This window comes from Episyrphus balteatus, chromosome 2, assembly GCF_945859705.1.
Source record: "Episyrphus balteatus chromosome 2, idEpiBalt1.1, whole genome shotgun sequence".
In the NCBI taxonomy this organism is placed as follows: Eukaryota; Metazoa; Arthropoda; class Insecta; order Diptera; family Syrphidae; genus Episyrphus; species Episyrphus balteatus.
In genome coordinates, this window is record NC_079135.1 from 9,796,633 (window position 1) to 9,821,738 (window position 25,106).

General features: G+C 29.4%; 1 protein-coding gene across 1 annotated transcript in view; it reads right to left on the reverse strand.

The window, feature by feature from the left end:
* Positions 1 to 2,838: 2,838 nt before the first annotated feature.
* The window catches only part of LOC129912241 (putative mediator of RNA polymerase II transcription subunit 26), a 55,829-nt gene continuing 33,561 nt past the window's right edge, over positions 2,839 to 25,106 (reverse strand). Inside the window, exons 4-10 of the mRNA XM_055990392.1 lie at positions 17,517 to 19,287; positions 15,302 to 15,542; positions 15,161 to 15,244; positions 14,922 to 15,086; positions 14,623 to 14,851; positions 5,708 to 8,221; positions 2,839 to 4,993 (exon numbers count right to left, since the gene is read on the reverse strand). Coding sequence (XP_055846367.1) covers positions 7,920 to 8,221; positions 14,623 to 14,851; positions 14,922 to 15,086; positions 15,161 to 15,244; positions 15,302 to 15,542; positions 17,517 to 19,287 — 2,792 coding nt within the window. The 3' untranslated portion in view covers positions 2,839 to 4,993; positions 5,708 to 7,919. The remainder of the gene's footprint in view (positions 4,994 to 5,707; positions 8,222 to 14,622; positions 14,852 to 14,921; positions 15,087 to 15,160; positions 15,245 to 15,301; positions 15,543 to 17,516; positions 19,288 to 25,106) is intronic.

The following is a 25,106-nucleotide window of genomic DNA, read 5'->3' on the forward strand; positions in this document are numbered from 1 at the left end:
AACAGAGTTACATCAACGATAATTTCTTGAAAACAAGTTTGTTTTAACAAGTTAGTTTTAAGGATTCCAATAACCATGTCTCGAAGCAAGAATGTCGTTGATCTTTTCAACAATGATCTTCTGTTGTCACATCTAATGTTTAAGAATTATTCGAAAATGTTGATATTTGACGTTTCTGTGCTTTATTTTATTAGGGAAAAATCCTTAAGGGACCGGCTACTAGTAACTCTACCCTAGTTCATTAGGGCTAAGATCTACATAGACTGAATAATTTAGTTGTTTGAATATGTATTTTCGACAATGCTGCGTTTGAAATTCCAAATCCATAGAATTTTCATTGGGACCTAATAATAAACATCATTGCCAAAAATCAAAACTACTTGATTTAACATATCGTCTTCATCTACAGACAAGAGAAGGTCATGTATTGTTTTTCATTTTAATTTAAGTTTTGGTTACTTTAAAATACATTGCAACAAGTACGGTTATAATAATGGTGACCATCCGTCTTTTTTTTTTTTTTGAGAGGACAGTCCTCTTTTTCGTAACTGTGTCCTCTTTAATATATTTACTAAAAAAGAAAAGTAAACTATCCTTTTTTTCAAAACTGTCCCTATAATGTCCTTCTTTCCGTAAATATTTTCAATAATACTCGTAATTAGGTTAGGTTAGGTTAAATGGGCTGACAGTTGATGTTGTTACCGTCACACTTAGATCAATGTAGATCCCTTGTGAATTGTGATACCCTGAAGTATTTATAACCTCATTAAAAAAGTGTAATCCTATGAATCTTATGGTTTGTGGAGCCATTTGGTAGACTTGACAAAGTTCAGTAGGCTGTTGCCTGACAGTTCTGATAGTTCTTCTAATTCATTAAAGAAGTAGTTCCCTAAAAATGTTTTTCTAGTGCGGCAGAGTGCTGGACAGGGACAGAGGAAGTGAGTAGTATACTCGTAATTAAAGGAAGATATACAAAAACAGAAAAGTGGCAGAGGACTTTTGAAAACTCATGTTAGTTTCGGCAATCTTAGACTAGGAGAACATTTTATGACTCCCGATAACGATCGCTGTTCGCGTTATCGTTCGCTGTCTCGTTCGAATCACTAGTCCAAAGTATGAGCAAACCGATCGATAATTTTAAAGTAATTCAATAATTAATTTTGTTAAGAACGAGTCATATGAAGTCGGTTATCATTCAGGAAACGAGGAAGTTGCGCAAAAAATAGGTTCTGATGCCGTAAACTACCTAGCATACGTCAGTGCTTGACAAATATTTTTAGTTATGATAAAAGTTCTACAATATTTTTAACGATTTTTCAGTGTATTTCCTTTTATGAAATGTCCTCTTTTAGCTCAACAGAAAAATGGTCACCGTAGTTATAATTCACTATTCCCTTCTTAGAAATCGATACCACAGTGCACTACTGCCTTTGCATCTCATTATTTACCATTACCGCGGAATTATTAATAGGAAATATGCATTTATGAAAGCACCCTATATTTGCTATTTTGAACGTTTACAATGAGTCGAACGTTCAATTCTATATTTCTTAATCATTTTCACTTGTGATCTCCATGAAATTGACCCATCATCGAAAACTCTGAAACAACAAAACTTCCAAAATGCAAATAAAACGCAGAAGTTATTTTTTTTTATATATATATATTCAATCAAATATTTTAATTTGCCTATAATTTATTATAATATTCATAATTTTTTTTAAAAGTTTTTCTGTATTTGTTGTTCTATATTTTATTTTTTTTTTTTTTGTTTTTATCCATAAGGTTATTACAGTATTACATTAATGGTTTAGTATTTTTTTTTTTTTAATTTTTGTTTTGTTTGTTTTATTAAATTATTTGTTTATTTATGATAAGTGCACTTGCCAATTTATTAGATTAATTTCATTATTATGTTTACGTTTATTCATTAATAATTTTGATTTCTAGTAAAAATTGTTTATTTTTATTTAATATATATATTGTTTTCTTTTTTTTGTAATTTTGTTTGTTCGTTTTTTAAACATTCTTGTCTTGTCATATAAGGTATATTATTTTTTTTAGATTTAATTTTAATTTTTTTTTAATAATTTTGTTTAAGATATAATGAAGGCGTATAATGCATATAATATATTTTTTATGAATTATTATTTTTTATGTGTTTAATTGTTAAGCTTAGCTTTTTAACATAAAATGTGTCCCAACAATTTAGTTATTTTTTTTTAATTTAAATAATTTTTTTTTGCTTTTTAGTTATTTATTTTATTCTTTTTTTTTAATTTTGTTAACGTCATCTACTAATAATCTATTCTAATGTATGCTCTCAATGGACAATTTGAACAACTGGTTTCGCACAAAATAAAAGGAAAAAAAGAAGATTTACTTAGGAAAAAAATGCCTACTTAGTTATTGAGTGTTAAATTTAAAAGCATAATCAAGACAAAGATAGTGGCTCTTCTTTTTTTGAGTTTTTTTTTATGTAACGACTGTTTGAAACATAATAATAAGATATTACAAATAAAATTTAAATTATTTAAAGAAAGTATGTCATGTGGTTGATTAGATGTTACAAGAATGAATACATACTTAAATGGAATGATATATAAAATAAAATATATATGATTAAATTGAAAAATCAGAAATTAATAATTTCAAATAAAAAGTGAACAAGCTTAGAGCTATAGTTCATGCCATTTTTTGACTTTATCACAAACTCTGCTTTAATTTTTTTGTGAAGAGTCCAAAAAAACTAAAACAAAATCCATCTAAAGTACAACATCTGAAAAAAATTGACACTGATTGGATTCTTTGGTCATTTTTTTTTTTCGGTTTCTCATATTTTTCTGAATTAAATCATCCCTTTTTTCAATTGTCAATTTACAATTCGCTGGCCGAGAATTATAAGGTTGTATGTTTTATGGGAAACCCTGCAAACATACAACCCTATAATTCTCAGCCAGCGAATTGATAAAAATTTAATTTCATATCTTATCAATCAATCGATACAACTTTTTGCCACCGAGATTAATTGAATTGAAGCTGAGAATTAGTGTTAAAAACTTTTTCATCAGTAAATTAATAATTTTAAAATACACAATTTCACATGTTTTTCAATAAATCAATTGACACTGACAATTGATAATTGATAATTGACAAATTCAATAAAGATGACTTGCATTCGTAATAAGACTAATACACAAAAATTATAACTCCAAGCCCATGCATGATAACACAGCCAATGTCAATCTTTACTTCACAAAGGGGTTAGATGTGGTGAGATCAACATATATTTCGTCCAGATGGTGATACAAATTTCAATGAACTGAACGGAAATAAATTTTATAAAAACTAAAGAAAAAATGTGTTTTTCAATATTTTCAATATTTTTTTTAGGATTTAGAGCCGAGAAGCGAGAAAATAATTATTTATTTAAAGAAACAATTTTAAATGTCTTTAAAAAGCTGAGAAGAAATTTATTAATAGCCAAAACTTTTTTTAAAAAGGTGAAAGAAATACTTGAAAGTTTGTGTGAAGATAATTGAAGGAATTTACAAGAGATAAACCAGATTAAAGGGAATCTTTTCATACAATCATCATTCAATTTCCACAAAATACCATTAACATTTTTTTTTATAAACTTAACATCAACAAATTATAATTTTTTAGCTCATTCCTTGGAAATAAATAAACAAATTAATGATTTATACCCCCAAACAACTTATATCACTTCGACTTTTTTTTTGTAACAATTTAAAAATTACAAATCAATTAAAATTAAAATTAAAATATATTTCAAAATAATATTCAATTATCATCATAACACAAGAACCACAACTCTATATTTAAAAAAAAAAAATATTAAAACTTAAAAACAAATATATTATATTATATTTTTTTTTCATTTCATTTTTTTTTTTGTATTTATTAAATTAAAGGTATTTTTATTTTGTGTATCTAAAATTTAGTTCTCGTAGCAAAAAATGTTCCATTTTGTATGCTAGTTTTGCTTCGTGTTAGGAACGGTTTATTATATTTATTAATATTAAATGTTTATTAGAATATTTATATTGTATCATTGTAGTAAAACAATAAACTTAAAAAAATTAAAATATAAACGCAACAAAATAATTTGTTTGTTTTTTTTTATTTTTTTGTTTTTTTTTCATTTTGTTGTTTTTTTTTTTTTTGTTTAATTCTCTTTTGACATTGCCGTTGCTAGTTAACCTTATTTAATTTGTTTGCACGTTATTTTATTTTATTTATTTTTTATTTTTTTTATCTTATAAAAGTAAAAAGTTTATACAACACACATGCAAATTTTACCAATTTTCAGTTATGATTCAGTAGACTTCTATGATAGATTGGCACATTAATATACATATGTATATATATTTCTTTATTTATTCTTTTTTTGTTTTGTATTCCCTTTAATAATAAAATATTTGTTTTGTTTGTTTTAATTTATTTTTAAATTTAATATTTTTAATGATTTTTTTCTTTGAATAATATTTATAAGGACTACTTATTTAATTTTAATATTATGTATAAATATTTATTTTTTTGTTTGTTTGTCGTGTAATAATTGTTTTTTGTTTGTTTGTTTTTTTTTTCAGCTTAAATTTATAATATATAAATATGCATACATATAACTACATTCATATATTTATCTGGATTTAGACTTAAAATAAATTATATTTTTTTGTTACTTTTAAAGTAAGCTTTGATTTAGATTTCTGTTTTTCTTTAATTTTTAATATTATTTTTATTAAGACATACAAAATTTATATAAACAAATTAATATTTGAAAACAGTCGGAAAAATGTTTTATTTTTTTTGCATTATTTTTTATTATTCAGACAATATTATTATGATGCATGATATAAATTTTGTACTAAATTAAGGCTTTTGTTTATCTATGTTTGTAAATATAAGCTACGCAGAGAGACTCAAAATAAATGAATATTTTGTTTTAACTGAGAAAATAAAAATGAAACTAAATCTGTGTCAATAAGTTAAAAGAGCTTAAGTCAATTTTTATCATTTTTCAGTATAAGCAAATGAAGTTTGTGGACCAGATTTTTTTTTACTTTTTTTGTGATTACTTTTAAACTGTTGCCGCTAAACCAACAATTTTTTTTTCTGGGTACAGGCTTGTTATACCCTTAATTTTCATATGTATATTTTTCCTTGAAAACGTTCGGGACGGCCGTTACATTTGAAAAAATAACTTACTTTGACTTAAGTATACAATTTTGCAGACATTTCAAGGAACAAAACAGCTTATGTTTACTTAAGCTGTTTTGCAAAATTGGGTTTGGTTCAAAATGCATTTTTTAAAAATGACTTGAGTCGACATAAGAACACAAATGGTTCACTCGACCACAAGTTTAAAATAGCTTATGTTGACCTAAGCGATGAATATATTTGAATTCAAATTGTCATAGTAGCTTATGTCATGACTTAAGCTTATTTAAAAAAGTGTATTATTTTTAAGATTTTGACGATTTTATACATAAGCTATTTTGCAAATGCAGTTTTTGTCCAAAAAGACTTAAGCTATTATGATTTTTTTTTAATTTAACGGTTTATATTTTGCGTAGAGAAATGAGACCCAGACTAAAACAAAGCTGAACAAAAGGTGAACATGTTAAGCAAATAAAATCGTTTTTCACTTATGTCGACATAAGCTCTTTTAACTTATTACCACAGAAATCTAAATAGCAATATTCAATTTTATTGGCCCTATCATGAATCTCCATCCGTACTCAAATCTCTATCAACTCATTTCTCCCCTCGAGTGCTAAAACATCACTTTTTCATGGGGAAGAACTAACTAGAATGAAGCTCCCATCTGGGAATGAGTCGCTATAACCTACGAGTGGAAATACTTAACGTCCAACTCTGCAAAAATGTCTCGGTTTACGGACAGTGTTGAAAACCAATTGCAAATAAATTAAACCAACGAAAAGTCATTACTTACGAGCTATTATACGAGGATATAGCGATTAGAGAATATATGTAATTTGACAAATTTTCTTATAAAACAAATAAAAGCATTAATTTTAAGTTTCAAATTAACTACCATAAATCAAAAGTAAATATTGTCTTTTAATCTTAAATTATTATAGTTGAAAAACAAAATTGATTTTTATACTCTCATAATTTTCCGACTATTTACAAAAACCATTACACACCAAATTTATGCATATCTTCTTGTTCAATACCTACATATCTTTTTTTAATAATTTTTTTGCTTGTTTTTTTTTCTTTTTCTTCTTTTTAATTGTTAAAATATCGAATTTGTATGTTTTGTACAGATAATTTAAATGAAAAAAAAGTTCACATACATATCAATGTTAAATGTTAATAAAAAAAAAAAAAGATTTAAAAAAACAACAACTATTAAATCGCATTCTTAAAGCTACATAAAATGTATGATAATATAATAAAATTAAAATTGTATTCATTTTAAAATATACATATATATTCATATATTATTATGTATTTACAATAAAATGTATACAAAGTTATAATATAACATTCTTATACTTGAAACACATAATATATTTTTTTTTAAGGATAGTCCTTAAAATGATTTTAGTTCAGCAGTAAAAATAAAATTGTGTTTTTCATGACATTTAAATTTTTTTTTCTTTTTTTTTTTTTAATAAAACCAACAGTGAGATAAATTATATATTTATTAATAGTTACACAGTGGATTTTTTCTTAATTCATAAAATAAAAATTATATTCATAACATTCTAAATATCGCAAACCAGTTGCATTTATTCCACATAATCAACTAAAGTATGTAATTACGAATAAAAAAATAAAAACAAAAGACATTGGTTATTAAATCTTGGTGGTTATAAGTTTGTTGATTTTAAAAATGAAAAAAAAAAAAAAATAGTGTAGCTACAGTTTTTTTTTTTGTTTTGTTTTCAGTCTAGTTAATTGTGAATATCAAAAACAAATTGTGAGAAATTGAAAAAAAAAAAATAAAAAAAAGTTAAAACATTTAAAAAATATTATATATCCATGCACTCACACACACATTTATCGATAGGTATATTTACTCGTTTTTTTTTTTGTATTTTTGTTTAATATTTTCAGAAACAATAGTTTTTTTTTCTTTGTTTGTAAAAAGTTTAAGCTATATTTATAATAAGCACAACATATTTCATTATTTACAGCATAATATGAGTTATTATTGTTCATCTATGTATGTACCTATGTATTCATCGTTATTCCCGGATTTCTTCACGTTTTCTCGTTTTGTGATATTTTTTTTTTATTTACAGTTTACTTAATATTAAAATTTCATTGAATAAATGATATTGTTTTTTGTTGTTATCTTTGATTTGTTATGAAAAAAAAAGTGGTGATAAAGAATTTTACTCCTAACAATATAACAGAGCAGGAAAACTATTATAACAAAATTAAAAAATATTTTTGTTTTGTTTTGTTTTTATTATTGTATGCCCAATTCAGTTAGTCAGAGTGTGATTAATACCTAACTAGTGCTAAAAGCAGATTTAACTTTTGTTTATAAGAATATATTCTTTTTTTATATAATAATAATATATTTGTTTTGTTTAATTTTTGTTTAAATAATACCAGCCACATTAAATATTAATTCTTAAAATAAAAAAAAAAATATTTATACATAAAAACTAATATCCAGTTATTTAATAAAAACCTATCTGAATTCGTTATGATAATAATAATAATATTACACATATCTTATTATCTAGCATTACAATTATATTATTACGCGTAAAACAAATTTTATTTTTTTTAATGAACTCAATACTTATAATTTAAAAAAAGTTTGTTCTTCTCTTTAAACCATGCAGTCACCTACCTATATGAAAATATATTTCTAACCTAAAATATATTATAATTTAAATATAATCTTACTACTTATTCGCATTGGCATTAGCTTGAAGTGTTGTGTTGGTGGTTTGTGGTAAATTGGGCATTGTATCACAACGTCTGTAGTAAAGCAGGTAGGGTACACGTGGTATTCTGGGCCGCAATACATTGTGTTCACTTACTGGTTTCACTGTGCTATCATCGAAACGCAACCAACTTGAATAACCAGTATGATAAACATCGGTGACATAATGTCCTTTGGATGCTTCTTTGCCATCGTGATAAACTACAGCAAAAAGACGGTAAACGCGTTGTTTTTGGGAGTATTTTTTTGATGAAAGAATTTCTGGAAAAGATGAAATTTTGTTAAGTTTTTTTATTTAATTTAAAATTAATAATATACATATTTTATGCAAATTAATTTATAGAAAAAATATATTAATATTTATCAATAGTAAAAAAAAAAAACTGCAACGTTTGTGGTTAGTTAGCTTTAAGCCTTACTTTTTAAGCAAAATTTTACCATTCAGAAACTTTCATACAAAAAGAGCAAATCTAAAAGATTGAGTGAAATTGTTATTTTACTTGACAAGGGATCCTGCAAAATTAACACAGAATACCTGCTTTTTGAAAATATCATTTCTTTTTCTATCACAAATTTTAACTCTTATACCAACTTAAATGATAGAAAAGGAGTTTTCATGTGACAGATTCAAAAACTTTCATACAAAGAGAGCAAATCGACAAAATTAAGTGAGATTGTTATTTTACTTGACAAGGGATCCTGTAAAATTAACACAGAATACCTGCTTTTTGAAAATATCATTTCTTTTTCTATCACAATTTTTAACTCTTATACCAACTGAAATGGTATAAAAGGAGTTTTCATGTGAACCCTTCAGAAACTTTCGTATAAAAAGAGCAAATCGACAAAATTAAGTGAGATTGTTATTTTACTTGACAAGGGATCCTGTAAGATTAACACAGAACACCTGCTTTTTGAAAATATCATTTCTTTTTCTATCACAATTTTTAACTCTTATACCAACCGAAATGATATAAAAGGAGTTTTCATGTGACCCCTCCAGAAACTTTCGAACAAAAAGAGCAAATCAACAAAATTAAGTGAGATTGTTATTTTACTTGACAAGGGATCTTGTAAGATTAACACAGAACACCTGCTTTTTGAAAATATCATTTCTTTTTCTATCACAATTTTTAACTCTTATACCAACCGAAATGATATAAAAGGAGTTTTCATGTGACCCCTTCAGAAACTTTCATACAAAGAGAGCAAATCGACAAAATTAAGTGAAGTTGTTATTTTACTTGACAAGGGATCCTGTAAGATTAACACAGAACACCTGCTTTTTGAAAATATCATTTCTTTTTCTATTACAATTTTTAACTCTTATACCAACCGAAATGATATAAAAGGAGTTTTCATGTGACCCCTCCAGAAATTTTCGTACAAAAGAGCAAATAGACAAAATTAAGTGAAGTTGTTATTTTACTTGACAAGGGATCCTGTAAGATTAACACAGAACACCTGCTTTTATGAAAATATCAAGATTATTCTATCACAATTTTTAACTCTTATACCAACTGAAATGATATAAAAGGAGTTTTCATGTGACCCCACCAGAAACTTTCGTACAAAAAGAGCAAATCAACAAAATTAAGTGAGATTGTTATTTTACTTGACAAGGGATCCTGTAAGATTAACACAGAACACCTGCTTTTTGAAAATATCATTTCTTTTTCTATCACAATTTTTAACTCTTATACCAACCGAAATGGTATAAAAGGAGTTTTCATGTGATCCCTCCAGAAACTTTCACACAAAAAGAGCAAATAGACAAAATTAAGTGAAGTTGTTGTTTTACTTGACAAGGGATCCTATAAAATTAACACAGAATACCTGCTTTTTTGAAAATATCAAGATTATTCTTTCACAATTTTTAACTCTTATACCAACTGAAATGATATAAAAGGAGTTTTCATGTGACCTCACCAGAAACTTTCGTAAAAAAAGAGCAAATCAACAAAATTAAGTGAGATTGTTATTTTACTTGACAAGGGATCCTGTAAGATTTACACAGAACACCTGCTTTTTGAAAATATTATTTTTTTTTTTCTATCACAATTTTTAACTCTTATACCAACCGAAATGATATAAAAGGAGTTTTTATGTGACCAATCCAGAAACTTTCGTATAAAAAGAGCAAATCGTCAAAATTAAGTGAGATTGTTATTTTACTTGACAAGGGATCCTGTAAGATTAACACGGGACACCTGCTTTTTGAAAATATCATTTCTTTTTCTATCACATTTTTTAACTCTTATACCAACTGAAATGATATAAAAGGAGTTTTCATGTGACCCCGCCAGAAACTTTCGTACAAAAAGAGCAAATAGACAAAATTAAGTGAAGTTGTTATTTTACTTGACAAGGGATCCTGTAAGATTAACACAGAACACCTGCTTTTTGAAAATATCATTTCTTTTTCTATCACAATTTTTAACTCTTATACCAACCAAAATGATATAAAAGGAGTTTTCATGTGACCCCTCCAGAAACTTTCGTACAAAAAGAGCAAATCGACAAAATTAAGTGAAGTTGTTATTTTACTTGACAAGGGATCCTGTAAGATTAACACAGAACACCTGCTTTTTGAAAATATCATTTCTTTTTCTATCACAATTTTTAACTCTTATACCAACCGAAATGATATAAAAGGAGTTTTTATGTGACCCCTTCTGAAACTTTCGCACAAAGAGCAAATAGACAAAATTAAGTGAGATTGTTATTTTACTTGACAAGGGATCCTGTAAGATTAACACGGGACACCTGCTTTTTGAAAATATCATTTCTTTTTCTATCACATTTTTTAACTCTTATACCAACTGAAATGATATAAAAGGAGTTTTCATGTGACCCCTCCAGAAACTTTCGTACAAAAAGAGCAAATAGACAAAATTAAGTGAAGTTGTTATTTTACTTGACAAGGGATCCTGTAAGATTAACACAGAACACCTGCTTTTTGAAAATATCATTTCTTTTTCTATCACAATTTTTAACTCTTATACCAACCAAAATGATATAAAAGGAGTTTTCATGTGACCCCTCCAGAAACTTTCACAAAATTAAGTGAAGTTGTTATTTTACTTGACAAGGGATCCTGTAAGATTAACACAGAACACCTGCTTTTTGAAAATATCATTTCTTTCTCTATCACAATTTTTAACTCTTATACCAACCGAAATGATATAAAAGGAGTTTTTATGTGACCCCTTCTGAAACTTTCGCACAAAGAGCAAATAGACAAAATTAAGTGAGATTGTTATTTTACTTGACAAGGGATCCTGTAAGATTAACACGGGACACCTGCTTTTTGAAAATATCATTTCACATTTTTTAACTCTTATACCAACTGAAATGATATAAAAGGAGTTTTCATGTGACCCCTCCAGAAACTTTCGTACAAAAAGAGCAAATAGACAAAATTAAGTGAAGTTGTTATTTTACTTGACAAGGGATCCTGTAAGATTAACACAGAACACCTGCTTTTTGAAAATATCATTTCTTTTTCTATCACAATTTTTAACTCTTATACCAACCAAAATGATATAAAAGGAGTTTTCATGTGACCCCTCCAGAAACTTTCGTACAAAAAGAGCAAATCGACAAAATTAAGTGAAGTTGTTATTTTACTTGACAAGGGATCCTGTAAGATTAACACAGAACACCTGCTTTTTGAAAATATCATTTCTTTTTCTATCACAATTTTTAACTCTTATACCAACCGAAATGATATAAAAGGAGTTTTCATGTGACCCCTCCAGAAACTTTCGAACAAAAAGAGCAAATCAACAAAATTAAGTGAGATTGTTATTTTACTTGACAAGGGATCCTGTAAGATTAACACAGAACACCTGCTTTTTGAAAATATCATTTCTTTTTCTATCACAATTTTTAACTCTTATACCAACCGAAATGATATAAAAGGAGTTTTTATGTGACCCCTTCTGAAACTTTCGCACAAAGAGCAAATAGACAAAATTAAGTGAGATTGTTATTTTACTTGACAAGGGATCCTGTAAGATTAACACGGGACACCTGCTTTTTGAAAATATCATTTCACATTTTTTAACTCTTATACCAACTGAAATGATATAAAAGGAGTTTTCATGTGACCCCTCCAGAAACTTTCGTACAAAAAGAGCAAATAGACAAAATTAAGTGAAGTTGTTATTTTACTTGACAAGGGATCCTGTAAGATTAACACAGAACACCTGCTTTTTGAAAATATCATTTCTTTTTCTATCACAATTTTTAACTCTTATACCAACCAAAATGATATAAAAGGAGTTTTCATGTGACCCCTCCAGAAACTTTCGTACAAAAAGAGCAAATCGACAAAATTAAGTGAAGTTGTTATTTTACTTGACAAGGGATCCTGTAAGATTAACACAGAACACCTGCTTTTTGAAAATATCATTTCTTTTTCTATCACAATTTTTAACTCTTATACCAACCGAAATGATATAAAAGGAGTTTTTATGTGACCCCTTCTGAAACTTTCGCACAAAGAGCAAATAGACAAAATTAAGTGAGATTGTTATTTTACTTGACAAGGGATCCTGTAAGATTAACACGGGACACCTGCTTTTTGAAAATATCATTTCTTTTTCTATCACATTTTTTAACTCTTATACCAACTGAAATGATATAAAAGGAGTTTTCATGTGACCCCTCCAGAAACTTTCGTACAAAAAGAGCAAATAGACAAAATTAAGTGAAGTTGTTATTTTACTTGACAAGGGATCCTGTAAGATTAACACAGAACACCTGCTTTTTGAAAATATCATTTCTTTTTCTATCACAATTTTTAACTCTTATACCAACCAAAATGATATAAAAGGAGTTTTCATGTGACCCCTCCAGAAACTTTCACAAAATTAAGTGAAGTTGTTATTTTACTTGACAAGGGATCCTGTAAGATTAACACAGAACACCTGCTTTTTGAAAATATCATTTCTTTCTCTATCACAATTTTTAACTCTTATACCAACCGAAATGATATAAAAGGAGTTTTTATGTGACCCCTTCTGAAACTTTCGCACAAAGAGCAAATAGACAAAATTAAGTGAGATTGTTATTTTACTTGACAAGGGATCCTGTAAGATTAACACGGGACACCTGCTTTTTGAAAATATCATTTCACATTTTTTAACTCTTATACCAACTGAAATGATATAAAAGGAGTTTTCATGTGACCCCTCCAGAAACTTTCGTACAAAAAGAGCAAATAGACAAAATTAAGTGAAGTTGTTATTTTACTTGACAAGGGATCCTGTAAGATTAACACAGAACACCTGCTTTTTGAAAATATCATTTCTTTTTCTATCACAATTTTTAACTCTTATACCAACCGAAATGATATAAAAGGAGTTTTCATGTGACCCCTCCAGAAACTTTCGAACAAAAAGAGCAAATCAACAAAATTAAGTGAGATTGTTATTTTACTTGACAAGGGATCTTGTAAGATTAACACAGAACACCTGCTTTTTGAAAATATCATTTCTTTTTCTATCACAATTTTTAACTCTTATACCAACCAAAATGATATAAAAGGAGTTTTCATGTGACCCCTCCAGAAACTTTCGTACAAAAAGAGCAAATCGACAAAATTAAGTGAAGTTGTTATTTTACTTGACAAGGGATCCTGTAAGATTAACACAGAACACCTGCTTTTTGAAAATATCATTTCTTTTTCTATCACAATTTTTAACTCTTATACCAACCGAAATGATATAAAAGGAGTTTTTATGTGACCCCTCCTGAAACTTTCGCACAAAGAGCAAATAGACAAAATTAAGTGAGATTGTTATTTTACTTGACAAGGGATCCTGTAAAATTAACACAGAATACCTGCTTTTTGAAAATATCATTTCTTTTTCTATCGCAATTTTAAACTCTTATACCAACTGAAATGATATAAAAGGAGTTTTCAGAGTACCTGCTTTTTTTAAAATACCACGATTATTCTATCACAATTTTTGACTCTTATACCAACCAAAATGATATAAAAGGAGTTTTCATGTGACCCCTCCATAAACTTTCGTACAAAAGAGCAAATCGACAAAATTAAGTGAGATTGTTATTTTTCTTGACAAGGGATCCTGTAAGATTAACACAGAACACCTGCTTTTTTGAAAATACTACGATTTTTCTATCACAATTTTTAACTCTTATATCAACTGAAATGATATAAGAGGAGTTTTCATGTGAACCATATAGAAACTTGCATACAAAATCAAGTGAAGTGAAATGATATAAGAGGAGTTTTCATGTAAACCATATAGAAACTTGCATTCACAAAAATCCAGGTCTAGAAAAGCGAAATCGAAGAAATCAACACTCAAATTGTTTCTTTTTTTACAAAGAAATCACATTAGAAATTTAATATAATTCCTGCTACAAAAAAGCCATGTTATTTTATCACAAGTTGTTAACGTTTACATTTACACATAATATAAAATACATGCACAAATATTCATGTGACTTTTTTAAAACTGCATTCAGATTATAACGGAATTTCTATTTTGAAATATCAACAAGTTCTCAGAAATTGTTCAGAAATGTCCATACTCAATAATAAACGAACAACATGATTTACGCTTTGGTAAACAATTTTAAAAAAAATAAGGAAAAATGAAGCAATACATTAGAATACTACTTACTTGGATCAATTTTTAATTCCACTGGGAATTCTACAGTTTTAAGAATCTTTGTGCATCCATCAGATCTATAATTGAACCATTTCAAGTGTAAAATCAACACGACAGGCAGTTTTTCCAATGTCATTTGTTGCCATGCAACTACTTCTTGTTTGCTTTTACTGCCCGTTACACCTTCCAATTGATCTCGTCCCACGAGAATCTCAAGTGCTTCTCTTACAGATGCGGCTTTCTATAAAAAAGAGAAAAAAAAATTAAATCAGTTGTAATCTTAAAACACAACATCAGCGTCACAAATTTACCTCAATATTAAGTTGAAGTGTAAAGAATGGTGCAATTAAATCGGTACAGTATTCACCTTCGCGTTGCAAACGAGAACGTACTTCTCCTCGGAAGATATCACTCAATGGCGTTCTACCAAAATCTGTTTGTCTTGTTACAATGCCCTTATTACGATTGTTGATTATCTTGAGTGAAAATATGACAAGAAATTAATTATCTATCCAAGAACGATAAATGCAAAAATATAATTCGTATTTACCTGCCAAACCTGTCCTTCGTCATTCTCAGGAGCTTGCTCATTTCCATTCTGTTCTACTGTTGGTTTTGCAATTAGCTTAATAACCTAAATATAATAATTTTAGCTTAGTTTTAAAACGCTGCCGTCTAATGTCTGTCTTACCTCCAACATTTCATCGTTTAATTTGTTCAACACATAGCCCAGGAATTCTTCAGCATCTTCTTGTCTTCCTTCAACATGTTCCTCACGACTGTCGTTCCATAATTTATAAATTGCTGTTGGTTCAAAAGCAGGATCGCAGTGCAATTCGCCGCCGATTTCATCTTTACCTTTAACTTGTTTGAGAGGACGACTGAGACGCAATCCAGTTGGTAATGAGGAGAATTCTGAAGCGAACTGCAACCTGAAATATATACAAAAATAAATATGCGTTAACAACTAATATTCTCTTTAAAATAATTTAAAAATAAGTAACATTCTTTTATTAAATAAATATTTTTTATATCTAAATGTCTACTTTTCAACTAGGAAACAATTTATAGTAAAATTATTTCAACTCTCTAGAAAAGCTTTGAAAATAAATCATCCACCAAGTTAGACTAAAACAGTCCACCATAGGTTTCAAATTTAAGCTCAGATTTATCTGTCACAAGTGTAACGCTTTTTGTGGCAGAAAAGGCCGCAAACCGCTGACTGAACCTGTGAGCATGTGGGAATACAAAAAAACTATTTTCTAATGTTCACTTTTCAACTAGGAAACAATTCAAAATAAAATTATTTCAACTCTTTAGAAAAGCTTTGAAAATAAATCATTCGCCAAGCTAGACTAAAACAGTCTACCATAGGTTTCAAATTTAAGCTCAGATTGATCTGTCACAAGTGTAACGCTTTTTGTGGCAGGGAAGGCCGCAAACCGCTGACTGAACCTGTGAGCATGTTGGAATACAAAAAACTTATTTTCTAATGTTCACTTTTCAACTAGGAAACAATTCAAAGTAAAATTATTTCAACTCTCTAGAAAAGCTTTGAAAATAAATCATCCACCAAGTTAGACTAAAACAGTCCACCATTGGTTTCAAATTTAAGCTCAGATTGATCTGTCACAAGTGTAACGCTTTTTGTGGCAGAAAAGGCCGCAAACCGCTGACTGAACCTGTGAGCATGTGGGAATACAAAAAAACTATTTTCTAATGTTCACTTTTCAACTAGGAAACAATTCAAAGTAAAATTATTTCAACTCTCTAGAAAAGCTTTGAAAATAAATCATCCACCAAGTTAGACTAAAACAGTCCACCATTGGTTTCAAATTTAAGCTCAGATTGATCTGTCACAAGTGTAACGCTTTTTGTGGCAGGGAAGGCCGCAAACCGCTGACTGAACCTGTGAGTATGTTGAATACAAAAAACTTATTTTCTAATGTTCACTTTTCAACTAGGAAACAATTCAAAGTAAAATTATTTCAAATCTCTAGAAAAGCTTTGAAAATAAATCATCCACCAAGTTAGACTAAAACAGTCCACCATTGGTTTCAAATTTAAGCTCAGATTGATCTGTCACAAGTGTAACGCTTTTTGTGGCAGGGAAGGCCGCAAACCGCTGACTGAACCTGTGAGCATGTTGGAATACAAAAAACTTATTTTCTAATGTTCACTTTTCAACTAGGAAACAATTCAAAGTAAAATTATTTCAACTCTCTAGAAAAGCTTTGAAAATAAATCATCCACCAAGTTAGACTAAAACAGTCTGGCATTGGTTTCAAATTTAAATTCAGATTGATCTATCACAAGTGTAACGCTTTTTGTGGCAGAAAAGGCCGCAAACCGCTGACTGAACCTGTGAACATGTGAGAATACAAAAAAACTTATTTTATAATGTTCACTTTTCAACTAGGAAATAATTCAAAGTAAAATTATTTCAACTCTCTAGAAAAGATTTGAAAATAAATCATTCACCAAGTTAGACTAAAACAGTCTACCATAGGTTTCAAATTTAAGCTCAGTTTGATCTGTCACAAGTGTAACGCTTTTTGTGGCAGAAACGACCGCAAACCGCTGACTGAACCTGTGAGAATGCAAAAACCTATTTTCTAATGTTTACTTTTCAACTAGAAAACAATTCAAAGTAAAATTCTTTCAACCTTCAAGAAAAGCTTTGAAAATAAATCATTCGACTCTCTAGAAAAGCTTTGAAAGTCAACCATCCACCACGTTAGACTAGAACAGCCTATCATTGGTTTCAAATTGAAATTAAAATTATTCTACCACAAGTGTAACGCTTTTTGCACAAATAAAAAAGTACAAACCGCTGACTTAGCTTGTGATGATATTAAAGATCATTTCAAACAACAAAAATAAAACAAAACTAAATATTTACTTACATAGCATTTATGGTGGGTGTATTAACTTCAGTACTGAGTGCAACCAATTGTTTGGGAATTGATTTGATCAAATTATAGAATGGTGCACATCCCATGAGAGCTTGTAGAATAGAATTGATGTAGCAATAATTAGATGGATTGGTTAAGCCTCTTGGTCTTAAACTTGCTGCTGAAAAGTCTGTCTTGGATTTTGTAAGAAAATCGGCAAACTTGTATGACCATTCGTCGATGTTGCTATTTCGTGCTGCTGTTGACAACAAAGTCTCTGCAGATACTTTTTGTTTTGATGATCCCACTTGGTTGTTGTTACTGTTGTTTGTTGGTGGTGGAAGATTCTGAGCTGAAGCTGCTGAATAAGACAGAGCACCTGGAGTGACAACAGGTGGAGTAGGAGTAACTGGTGTTACACCCTCATATGGAGCTACTTTAGCAATTGGTTTCTTTGCCGAAAATGGAGGTGGCAATGCTGGTGCTGGACTTGCCGAGGTTGAGGCCAAAGATGTCGTGAAATTGGTGGTATTTGCACTGACAAAAAGACTTGCCCATGATTGGGACGATGACGAGCTAGCAGTGGTTGATGCATTTGCAGAAATTGGTGGAGCTAAGTTAAGAACTTCGGTCTTTTTTTGAACTTGCTGTTGGACGACTGCTGCGGGTTGTTGTTTGACTGATTCTGTTGAAGCCAAATGTTGTTGTTGTTGGAACTGTTGTGGAACCACTGAACTAGCAATTGAGGTAGTCGATACCGAGGAGGACTTGTGTTCCATTGTTGCACCTGGTCCATTGTATTTTCTTTCTGAAGAAGGAACATTTACTTGTTGAGGTGGTGGCGCGGTTGTCATCAAATTATTGATATTAATGTTTTGTGAATTTGCAACGGGTGACGATGGTGTTTTCATGGTTCCATAGTTCTTTACTTGTGGTTGTTGTTGTTGATGATGGTTGTTGTTGTTTGACGAATTATATGACGATGATGGTTTCGCATGATGATTATAAGGTTTGTGTGTCGATGTTGGTGTGGCAGTAACCGCTACAGATGCAGTACTCTTTTTCGTATGGGAGTTCGTCCAGGACATTGTTTTGTTAACCATTGGCGCTGCCGCCGATGGCAGTTGTTGTTGAACTGAAGAGTCATTATTGTGGACAGTTATGTTGCTGTTTGTAGGCACAGATGGATTTTGTTGCTGTTGTTGTTGGCTGTTATTGCGATGGTGTTGTTGATATTGTTGGTGTTGTTGTTGTTGATGATGGTGGTGTTGTTGTTGATGATGGTGTTGTTGCTGCTGTGGTTGTTGTTGTTGCTGCTGATGTTGTTGATGGGATTGGTGCTGTTGATTTTGTGGTTGATGTGGTTCATCAATGTGAGTATTGTAATGCGGATTATTACTATGTTCTTTTTGTTGTTGATTTCTTGTGTTCGATAGATGTTGTGAAGCGCTATTTGGCACATTTTGATTAATATCTCGCATGTTTTCTTTTGTGACAGTGTTTTGGTGTTTATTTGGAACATATTGCTGAATATGTTGTTGCTGTTGTGGTTGTTGTTGTTGCTGTTGTTGTTGTGGAGGATGTTGATGATAGCTAATTGCTGGAGGAGGTTGATTTTGCTGTTGGGCTAGTTGTGGCTGCTGTTGTTGTTGTTGCTGTGGTAGTGGCGGTTGTAGTTGTTGTTGTTGGGGTATTGGTTCGACGCATTGCTCAGGAATTCCAGCTTCGAGAGCAACATCGTTATTGTTTGGCATATGTTGTTCATGAAGAGAAATTTCAGATCCTGCAAAAAAAAAAACAAATACAAAAAAATTAGTAAAATATTGTTGATCAAAAAGCTACAAACAAATTCAAATTGATTTTATTTATGTTCCAAATTGTGTTCATCAAAAAAATTTGTTTTCTTTATCAATTAAGAACGGAAATATGTGAAATAAATAAAACGAAAAAAACTCCCCACCGTGTGAGGAAATGTTCAATTTAGCATATTGACAACAAGTTTTTTAGGCAACAAGTCAATTTAGATAAATAAGCGGCATATTTTTTTTTTTTTTCTTGTATACATTTATACATAAGCAACATCAATTTCAATGTGAACTTCAAAGCAATTAGCAATATATAAAATTTTGGTGGTGGCTGGTATTGACAAGTAGGGTCAATTACTAGGTTACAAATAAGCTTACTGTTATAATTATGTAACCGAATATGTTCCAATGTATAAAATTCATAGGACTAATAGAATATGATGAAAGCTTTATGAAGAAACTACTATTTTCAATGTCAATTTTTCAAAAATCAATGCAAAATTCTTTTGATTAATTAATCAATTTGTTGTGACAACATACAATTCCACAGCTCCATTACATATTGCAGATTAGCCTTGAATGAGGTTACTCAACTAGCTTTTGTGATAAATTTATATCCAGGGTGATGAAATGTTCTACAATCTATTGCATTGCCATTACAGAAACAAAACAAACAAGCAAAAGTTTTCGATAACAACTTCCCCATATCTTCCTTGAATGCATTGTAATTCTTTCAAAGAAGCTTAACCGCTGTCTGCGTTAAAAAAAAAATAAAAGGCGTATATGGTTGCATATATAAAAAAGTATAAATATGTATACATGTGTCGAAAAGATAACATAATATTTTTGTTGCTTAATTGAACTAAATTAATACAGGGTGTCCCAAAAGTAATGGATCAAACGAAATATGCTGATAGGCCAACTTTAGGGCTCTCAGAATTTGGTAACTTGTTCATCCCAAATCCTTACGGTTTTCGATTTAATGCAGTTTTTGTGAAATTTCGAAAAATCCCGACTTGGCAACAGTATTTTGCTTCCTCCGCTCATAATTGATTTTTGTTTTTTACAATTCTTTCACTAAAACATTGCCAAATAATAAGAAATAACTAATTAATCAAAATATTTTTTATTTCATACGCCATTTTGATGCAAATTTATTAACAGTTCCATGTTTTATAAAAACTCAATTTCATACTTTTATTTCAGAATAACACCTTGAAAAAAATTTGTATGGTGTGACACTGGTGTATTGCTTTAAAAACTTGCCGTGTTATTGCAGTTTTCAAAAATGTATAAAAGTTTTCAAAGTTGAAGTTAGAACTAAAGATATTACAATTTAAATGCAACAAAACAGGGCTTTTCACAGCAAAATAACAAAGAAAAATAAACACATTTTCTCGGCTGTTGTTTGTTTATTTCTTTTTGAATAAAAGCCTCGCTTTTTGTTTGTTATTTTGCTCTGAAAACCCCTGTTTTTTTGCATTTAAATTGTAATAACTTTCGTTCTAATTTCATCTTTGGAAACTTGTATACATTTTTAAAAACTGCAATAACACGGCAAGTTTTTAAAGTAATAAACCAGTGTCACACCATACAAATTTTTTCCGGTATGATGCTCTGAAATAAAACTACGAAATTGAGTTTTTATTAAACATGGAACTGTTAATTAATTTGCAGCAAAATGGCATATGAAATAAAAAATATTTTGATTAATTAATTATTTCTTATTATTTCTCAATGTTTTAGTGAAAGAATTGTAAAAAACAAAAATCAATTATGAGCGGAGGAAGCAAAATACTGTTGCCAAGTCGGGATTTTTCGAAATTTCACAAAAACTGCATTAAATCGAAAACCGTAAGGATTTGGGATGAACAAGTTACCAAATTCTGAGAGTCCTAAAGTTGGCCTATCAGCATATTTCGTTTGATCCATTACTTTTGGGACACCCTGTATAAGCAACATATCAACACCCTAGATATTCTGATCTAATTTTTCCATTGTTTTTTTTTATTCGCTCGAATTTATAAAAATTCAAAACCTAGTGATAAATTTATCATCGGTATTGGTTTTTTAAAAAATTTAATTAAAAAAATTGTTCTAAAACAACTTAAACCAAAAGATTATCATATCATACGTTCAAGATATCGATAAACGAAAAAAATTACAAAACTAATTGAGATAATTTTATATATTTTATTGATGGCAATGGCGAGCAGAAAAGAAAATCAAACATTTATTTAATAAATTGATGATAAGACGTGTCGTCGTTCGTCCTAAAACTAGACATTTTCAACTTGAGTTTTGTTGTTCTCATAAAATCTGCCAGAGGTTTATTTTAGGATTATTCGATTGGTTTAAATGTATTTAAGATAATACTTTATTGATATGTTATCTTATTTCATTAAGTACTTATTACACACTTCAAAACTTATTTAATCCAAAGTTAAAAATGAAAAAATAAAACAACTGAAAACAATAAAATGGCACATGTGCGTTCGATTTGTTCGATATAGATTAGGTTAATCGCATTTGCTACTAAGCAAATAATTTGTATTATTTTCATTGAATACACTAGAAAGACACAAACTCCAAAGATTTTTCTTGAGAAATGAGTCTTATCAAAGATTTTTCAACAATGGATTGATGATGGCCTAGAAGTTTAGTTTACATTTCCTTAATGATCAGACTTGTTGTTTATTTATTTTCTAAAGAAAACAAGTAAAAACCTATGGACTTGCTATTTATAGTGAAAATCTTTATTTGCTTGGTATGTCTCGTCTCTCGTATCCTTGAAATCTGTAGTTTGCATTCAAATCATGAAAATAATTTTAAGAGTAGCATCCATATAGAATTTGATATTATCCAACATTTATGCAAACCCCCAAAATCCTTCCATTACGTTTTTGCAAAGTTCAAGTTTACATTAGTGCCTCCTACCCTTTCTCCCTTGTTGAATGGCGTTAAACAAAAAAAAAATATTTTGGGTCATTGTGGGTATGCGGTAGCCTTATAATAATTTGAGATATTTTTGTGTCGTGTTGGCATCGTTTTTTCATTCATTCTTTCAATATTAAAGCGAGTTTTATCGAATGGATTAAGCCTTTTGAAATAATCAGTTTTTTAATTAAATGCAAAAGAAAAATTTCTGTATTTAGTTTGAACTAGAAGGCTTAGGTTACGATTAGGGTAAACGAAGTCGGTTAACTTGTTGACTCTCTGACGGCATCTTGAAGAGGGAAAATACAATTAAGAGGCCAATATTAAAGCATTTTTAAATATTTTTCTAACTCAGAAGTTTGTATTCAAAAGTTGACTAATCGTAACTTGATTAGTGGTAAAATTTTTCTGAAATCGTTAAGACTCGTAAATGCCTCAGAAAACCAAAAAATACAGATCATGTGGCATTTGGAATCCGGAAAACTCATTTAACTTCTTCAATGTTTGCAATTTTACCGGCATAAAAATGAGAAAACTTAATTTAAAAAGTTTGTTTAAATTTCTTTACCAATAAAAGTAAATCAAATTGAACTAAATAAATATAAATTGTTATTTTATTTTTTTTTTTTTTTTGCTCAAATATGTAAATTTAAATTACATTCAAATGTGATAATACATCAATGTCAGAATCATGTTCAACGCGACACAACTGTACTCACAATATATTGCAATGAAAATCTTGAATTAAATTCAATCACGTTTGCACTTCAATACTGCCAGCCAGCCAGTGTTAACCAAACTTTATCGCTTTGTTTTGCAATTTAAAGCAAGATAATTTTAGTTCCGACATATGCATATAATATCTCAACAGTTTATCACTTAAAAATTATAATTAATTTAATAACAACCAATGCATTCTAATTAGCATCATTGTACTTATCAAAACTTATCAGCTGGATCAAGTGCTAACAACTTATTTGTTAGCATCCAAGTGGGGCTCTTAATACTTAAAGATAATAATTGAAATGTTAAGTAGGTGATTGGGTGGGTTTGAGTAGGTGGTATTAAAATAGAAAAATAGAATTGAAAATCATATAAATACGGCAACACTCTCATCATTAAATGAAAAACCCTATAGAATTCTGTCATAACAATCAATGCAGGGTATAATGAACTAAACCAAGTACCTACAACAATGCAAACAAAAAAAAAACACATTGACAGGATAAATTACATTGCGTCAAAATTCTGTTTTACTTCAAAAACCTATACAATTAAAACATTTGCAATTTCCTAGAACAAACAATTATCCAAAAGCTTTTCCTAATTTATTTTTATATATCTTTTTGTAGTTATTGTGTGAATCTTTGTTCTTTGAGTGTATTTTGTGTTTGAGTGCTTTTTTTGTATTAATTTTTCTTCTATAAAATCAGCTGAGTAGAGATTTCCCCTTTACTTTTACGCTCTCACTCTCATTGTTATACGCGAGTGGTCCACTTGTATAACTCTTCAAAAATTGTATTTTTATAGTTGTTGGATATGAACTTTTATACAAAAAGTCAATTTGGGTGGAGAAATATGTATCTTTACTAAATAATGCATGAGTGTGAAAGTTTTGAACAAATTTCTTTTCGAAGACCCGAAGACGACAACGACAATGAGAACAACTACGACGACGCAGGTAAGTATAATAGTTTTTAATTTAGCTTTTCTAATGAGCTTTGGCTTTGGTCTGATGCACTTTTTGTGTTTGTACAAGAAATACTCGTGGAGTGAGAGCAAACAATTTTTTGAAGAGTCAGCTAAAATACTTTGCTAGCTAATTAGCCACTATAAACTTAAAAAAAAAAAAACAAACAAATTAATGTATTACAATATTCTGTGTTGCTAAGCAGACTTAGAGAAGAGGTGTGGCAGTAGGCGTGTGAGAAAAAAGACTGTTTTGTTTTGATTCTTCAATCTTAAGTTTCAATTCTTATTAAGATATTACAAATCATTAGAGGAGAACGACTTTGTTAGACAGCATCACTTAAAGAAAATATTGCAATTAATCTTTCACACCCTGTCAGGAATTAATTGATTATTTCATTTTGTTTTTATTGGATAAGCTGACTAAGATGTTTTTTCATCATTTTGTTTACAACAACGAACGGAATTCTTGAGAATATAGGTTTTTTTATGATTGTTGTTGTGGTTTTTGTATGTAAGAAAGTATAAGTTGTACTACACATCCGGCAGATAAACTGAATTAAGGATTAAGAGTTACGACTTTTGGGAATGAAACAAAGGTAGTTTCCTTAATATTTGGATATTATGAATAATAATATTGTTTTTGGACACAAATTGAATTTATTAAGTTAAAAGTGTAAAAATTACATCCTTAAGGACGATAATTTTACGTGAAAGAATTACAAAATTAGTCGTTAGCAAAAAAAAAATAGTATTGGATTGTCTTGGGATGCGTCAGACCTCTGGCGCATAAGACAAATCTTTTAACGGTTTAACACCCTGATCTGCTGACTCTTTACACTTATGGCTGTCTTAAGTTGGACTTGAATTCTTAAGACTTGATCTTTAAGATAAAATTGCAATCTAAGCCAACCTGCTAACAGGCTCAGGTGAAACGTGAGGATGAGTCACACTTTTTCAAGTCAAAAAACCTATTTAATTTTACTACATTTGATGTTTTGAATTTTTTTTGGATTTTTTGGATCTGTTACTGAAAACAAGTTGAAGAATAGGTGAAAACTGATCAGGTAGGTGGAAAACTTAATTTGCGCTGGAATGCGAATGGTTTAAAGATCTTGGAAAAGCTGGTAGGTTGGTAAGCTGAAAGAAGCGGGGCCAATTCTAGTAAGAG